The 6,326-nt window shown below is 48.1% G+C and overlaps 1 protein-coding gene across 1 annotated transcript in view; it reads left to right on the top strand.

Annotated features, from left to right (window-relative positions):
• The first annotated feature begins 3,329 nt into the window (after positions 1 to 3,329).
• Positions 3,330 to 6,326, top strand: part of Spast (spastin) — a 53,401-nt gene continuing 50,404 nt past the window's right edge. The window contains exon 1 of the mRNA XM_029531206.1: positions 3,330 to 3,844. Within this exon, the coding sequence (XP_029387066.1) occupies positions 3,430 to 3,844 (415 nt within the window). The 5' untranslated portion in view covers positions 3,330 to 3,429. The remainder of the gene's footprint in view (positions 3,845 to 6,326) is intronic.

Raw genomic sequence — 6,326 nt, forward strand, 5'->3', positions numbered from 1 at the left:
TCCCACCAGCAATGGAGGAGTGTTCCTCTTTCTCCACAACCTCGCCAGCATCTGCTGTCACCTGAATTTTTAATCTTAGCCATTCTGACTGGTCTACACAGAATCTTTATGTTGAATTACTTCCAAAAATGGGCACAGTAATCCCTCTCTAAGTACTTTCCTTTAGATTTTGCCTTCAACTTGTTTTGACAATAAAATGGAGCCGGTATAACAACGTGAAAATTTGCAGTTTATTATCTATACACTCTTGGAAGCCATATATCATAGAAAGGTATTTAAATGTTTCTCTGCATTTATTTGTTTGTGTGTGTTGTCTATGTGTGTAGGCATATGTGCTCCATGTTCTTATGGAGGTCAGAGGACAACTTGCAGGAGTTGGTTGGACACCCCCCCACCCTTCTACCATACGGTTCCCAGGATCAAACTCAGGTCATCAGGCATTGTAGCAAGCAGCCATACTCTCTGAGCCATTTTGCTGGCCCATAGTCTAAATTATCTTGCTAGAAGCATGTCTCATCCAGTGGTTACAGCCAACCTCTGGACAGTTGACCGAGGTCGTCTAGGATGTCCACAGCATTCGGTCAAACTGGACCTGAATGTACATAATTTACCCAAAGTAAGGTCATTAGAAGAACCACCTAACTAAACCAATCCCAAACTGCTGACTCCCAGAATTGTGAGGGAAAAAAAAATGATTATTTTAAGTCAGGATATTTTGGAATGGCATATTCTCCGCCCCCCCGCCCTCAAACAAAACAAAACAAAACTTAATACAGTCATCATGAATGGATTGTTTTTCCAGTTAAGTAAGTTAGATATGTAAGACATCAGGCTAAATGCAGAAAGTGAGATACAATATATGAAGTATGACCAGACTTCAGTAAGTTAACAATGTATACCAGCAGCCGGGCATGGTGGCCCACGCCTTTCATCCCAGCACTTGGGAGGCAGAGGCAGGCGGATTTCTGAGTTCAAGGCCAGCCTGGTGTACAGAGTGAGTTCCAGGACAGCCAGGGCTACACAAAGAAACCCTGTTTCAAAAAACCGAAAGAAAAAAAAGAAAAATGCTTAAATTTGGCAGGAACGGTGGCACATGCTTTCAGTCCAAGCACTTGAGAGGCAGAGGCAGGAGCATCTCTGAGTTGAAGGCCAGCCAGAGCTGCACAGACTCTGCCTCAACAAATCAATCAATCAATCAATCAATAAAGCAAAACAAAGAATGTTTTATTAAGACTTACAGGGCTGGTGAGATGGCTCAGTGGGTAAGAGCACCCGACTGCTCTTCCAAAGGTCCGGAGTTCAAATCCCAGCAACTACATGGTGGCTCATAACCATCCTTAACAAGATCTGACTCCCTCTTCTGGAGTGTCTGAAGACAGCTATGGTGTACTTACATATAATAAATAAATAAATCTTTAAAAAAAAAAAAAAGACTTACATAATACAGCATTCAGGATAGCATCTATAGATAAAGGCAATCTAATTAATACAGCATTCAGGATAGCATCTATAGATAAAGGCAATCTGCTGTCTCCTCAAATTGTTCATGTAGGTTTGTACATCTTATTTTTATTTAGTTGACATACGTATAAAACATATTTCTTATACCTTATTTACCTATGTATTCATATATGTGTACATTCTTTTACTTCACACACACACACACACACACACACACACACACACACACGACATGATTGATTTCACACAATCACAACTACATGGTTCAAAAGAGAATCAGGGCTTACTAGATAAAAGGGTTTGAAAGGAATACAACTTTTGAAAGACAGAAAACATTTCAGACCGTGAAAAAAACAATCAGGATGGAAGCAGAAAAGAAAGCAGCAGTGGGAAACAATGGTCTGAGTTTTGCAGCAATCTGTGATATTTATATTGGTAGGGAATATAGTTTCAGCAGAATGCAGGGATTCTCTGATGTGGTCACAGGGGGTTTGTATGCCTCACACTGGAAACAATAGAGACTTTGTGTTAGTAGTCACTCATTTAGGCAACAAGAAATAATTGTGGCTGAAATGGGTGGGGGTGTTTTTGTTTGTTTGTTTTCAAAGACAGGGAGGGGGAGGGGGTGAGGGAGGGAGAGAGAGAAAAGACTGAATAGTTTATTGGATAGGCAATATAGTTTAGGAATCCAAAAGCTCTGGATTTCAACTAAATTCTATTTCCAGATGCCAGTTCGCAGGAGTCTGACTGGCCCACGGTTTGTTTTCCTCTTATGTGATCCCGGGTCTGTAGAACAACTTCTGATCATTAGAATATGGGATATATTGATTAGATAGGTAGTTTACCAAAGGTAGAAACGGTGAAGACATGTGCACACATCCACGTGCACACACAGATAGTATGGATTCTACCAAGTATGGTAGCTGTGCAAAACCCAAGAATGACCGCATTCACGTATTTAATCCTGAGATAACACAAACGTGTAATAGGTTAGTTGAAAGTAGGGTTCGTGGTCCTCGTGGGAATAACGTTTTCCCTTTAGGAAGTCTTGAACTTTGTCTCTGCAACTTGTTTCCCTCTCAGATAATATACCCAAATTGCTACACACTGCCTCTGATACGAAACTCAGATCAGCCATCCTTTGCAAAATCAGCCGAAAATAAAGATATATAAGGAAATGGGAGTAATGATGCACACCTGTAATCCTAGTTTTGGGGAGACGGAGGCAGAAGGATTAGGAGTTGCAGGCCTCCTCCTTCCTCAGCTACAACAGGAGCAGTTGGAGGTCAGCATGGAGAAGATGTAGCTGATATAGCTGTCTCACACAAAGACAACCAACCCCACTGCGAGACAGCAGACCTGAGCACGAGGAAAGCCACTCACGCTGTAAACCCCCATTCTTAAATTTACGATCAAAGCTCCCTATTCCGATTCTTCAAAAGCCGAAAAACCTACTGAGCGACGAACCCCTGGGACCAGTGCAAGCCGAACCGCGCCTACAGAACTGGGGGGGTTCCTAGAGAAAGGGGCATAGCGGGGAGGGGGGCGGGGGGGGAGAGGATGGCGCACATGCGCACAAGCTCCCAGGTCAACAAAAGACGGCGGCGTACGCGCGCGCACCAGAGCCCTCCACCGAGGACGTGCGCGTGCCCGGCCGCCGCAGCGAGGTGCCAGCGGCCCAGGGGACAGAGGGAAAGGAGGGGCAGGAGCCACCGGCCGCGGCGGGAGGAGGAGGAGGAGGAGGAGGAGACAGGGTTGAGCTCCTGGGCAGCAGAGGAGCGAGGGGCGGGGCCGGCGAGCGGCGCGTGCAGGTGCCAGGCTCCCGGGCTCGGGCGGGCGGGCGCGCGAGCGGCTCCGTGGGCCCCCGCCGCAGTGGCAGTGGCAGTGGCAGTGGCCGCCGCCGCCGCTTGGTCGCCGTCGGTCTCTGCGGGAAGCGGGTTATGGCGGCGGCGGCAGTGGGAGCTGTGAATGAGTTCTCCGGCCGGACGACGGAAGAAGAAAGGCTCGGGCGGCGCGAGCCCGGCGCCCGCCAGGCCTCCGCCCCCCGCCGCGGTCCCCGCCCCTGCCGCCGGCCCGGCCCCTGCGGCCGGCTCGCCGCCTAAGCGCAGCCGGGCTTCCTTCTCGTCCCCGCTGGTCTTCGTCTTCGCCCTGCTGCGCCTGCTGGCCTGCCACCTGGGGCTCCTCTTCGCGTGGCTCTGCCAGCGCTTCTCCCGCGCCCTCATGGCCGCCAAGAGGAGCTCCGGGACCGCGCCGGCGCCCGCCTCGACCTCGCCCTCGCCCCCAGCGCCCGGACCGGGTGGCGAGGCCGAGAGCGTCCGCGTCTTCCACAAGCAGGCCTTCGAGTACATCTCCATTGCCCTGCGCATCGACGAGGAAGAGAAAGGTACTACTGGGGGGCTGCAGGGAGGCGGGCCGGCGGCGGGCGGCCCTGGGAGGACGCCACCTGCGTCCCTTTCCTGCACCCCCGGAGTTGATCTGCCTCGGGAGAGTCCCCACGGGCCAGACCCTGCTGTGCGACGCCTAGTTAGTTGATCCTCACCCCTTTCAGGCCGCCCTGGTTCTACTTTGTTTCAGCACCCCCACACTTGTGCATGACCCAAGTCCCCGTGAGACACCCAGGAGTGCTGGTGACAGTGACAGTTGGCCTAGAGTGACCACACGGGGTTCTTTCTAACACTGTAAACAGTGTTGCTTTCTCCGAGCTGGGCTTCCAAAAGGTTTTGATATGGAAACAGCTGTGTATAAATTTCAATGAGAAGAGTTCTGCAGTGTTTTGAGAGAAAAACAAGGGAAAGTGTTCACTTGAATTTGAAAGGGATAGCTCCTTATAATTAGAGCCGGATTTGCCATATTCTGAAGTTTCATGAATTATTTTTATCGATATAGTGAGTCTTGAAGATTTTTTTTTTATTGAGCTGTATTTCAGCCGCTAGTTGCTTTAGTTTTTATTAAATCTGTATTCCAAGGCACTCTCAGGTTTCTGAATTTTAATGTTAAGATTGTTAAATGAATGAGTTGTGTAAACAGGCATATATCACTACCACGGAACCTCAAACAAAGGCCCCTGCCTCGCAGTGGAGGCAGGAATACGGCATACTTCAGGCTTCCTTCAAGCAACATCTTTTCGCCTTTCTGTGTGGCAGGCATTGTCAGTTCACTTTGCATGTGTCTTTGATCCTCACAATAATTCTGAGGTCAGAGTACTATCAGTACAGGTCTTTTACAGATGAAATTACTATTTGCAAGATGGAAACAGGTGACCCCAATTCTATGCTAATCGTTAATTTAAAACTTGTGTGGGAAATGTTAAGTGGGGTTAGAAAGCTTTATGTCTCTTACTGTCACCCACAGTGTTCTCCAAAGCAGCCCAGATGTGCCCCAACCTAACCTGGCTCCGAATGCCGGTCAGCACGCTGAACTGAACAGTCTAGTTCTCGTACAGTGTTGTTTCCACTCTTACCCCCAGAGACTATGCTAGTGTCTAGGTCCCGTTTACACATTTCTACTGCAGGGCCTGAGGATAAACAGGGGACATAGTGAAAGAGGCAGCTCTCCATGATTTTGGAGTTCAAAGACAAAGTGGGGATCGAGTTGAGAGCAGTAGCAGACACAGGAGGAGGAGAACAGTTGGTGTTTGTGAGAGCAAGCTTTTTGTGCTTTACTCGTCAGTACTTGTTAGGAGCATCCCGTGACCCCTTGGGGAGGATGGAGAAGGCTTCCTCCTTCCCTACATGAGATGAGAGTAGATCATTTAGGGGTTTGAGGATGTAGTTCAGTGATAGAGTGTTTGTGCTAGGAGGCTTCAGAGCTTGGGTTTCCATCTTAGTGTCTTGGAAACAAAGCTAACGAACAAAAATTTAAAAAATTAGCTACATCCATTTTCTGTTAAAAAGAAGTAAAGCTGGAGTCGGTGGTGGAGGTCCACGCCTTTAGTCCCAGTACTCAGGAGGCAGAGGCAGGCGGAGCTCTTGAGTTCGAGGGCAGCCTGGCCTACAGATCGAGTTCCAGGACAGCCAGGGCTACACAGAGAAAGCCTGTCTTGAAAGACTAAAAAAAAGTACAGAAATAAAGCTGGGGTAGGGGGTAGTGGCACTGACAAGGCTGGAACCTTAGCGCTCGGGACAATGAAGACTCCTGCTGCAGGCTACTTAGCAAGACCTCGTGTTAAAGCAAAAAGTGAACCGAACCTGTCCTTTCAGGGTTCTCTTCTAGCCTAAAGTTCCCCTTAGCATATTAGAAAATGTTGTCGCCTGGTTTTAATTCCATAATGAAAAACAGTTCACATTTGAAATCTGTCAACCTTTCGGCTCTGTTTCACAACTCAGTTTTCTTTCCACTTCATACAAATATGTGGACAGACAGACAGAATTGAGTATGCAGTCTTCAGAGGCTCTGACTCTAGTACACTGTCAGCAGGTGGCCATGTCTTACATTGCCACCCTTTAGAAATGTCACACACTGAATGTGTGCAGTGCCCATGGAGGTCAGAGGATGGATCCCCTGGGGCTGGAGTTCAGCACCGAACCCAGCCAGATTCTCTGCAGGGGCAGCCGGTAATCCTTTATTGAGACATCTCTCCAGCTTTGAATTTTGTAGGCATTCTAATGGTTGAACCTCTTTGAAAGAGTGATAATCTATGACATCCATTTATATATGAAGAATAAAATTAAAGAGTGGGCTCAAAACAGCAGAACGAAGAACAGAGTTAGGTGACCAAACTTAATACAGGCTCGCTCTTTGATTTTATTTATTTGAAATTATAATTACGGGCTGGTGAGATGGCTCAGTGGGTAAGAGCACCCGACTGCTCTTCCAAAGGTGCAGAGTTCAAATCCCAGCAACCACATGGTGGCTCACAACCATCC

This window comes from Mus pahari, chromosome 18 (genome assembly GCF_900095145.1).
Source record: "Mus pahari chromosome 18, PAHARI_EIJ_v1.1, whole genome shotgun sequence".
NCBI lineage: Eukaryota > Metazoa > Chordata > Mammalia > Rodentia > Muridae > Mus > Mus pahari.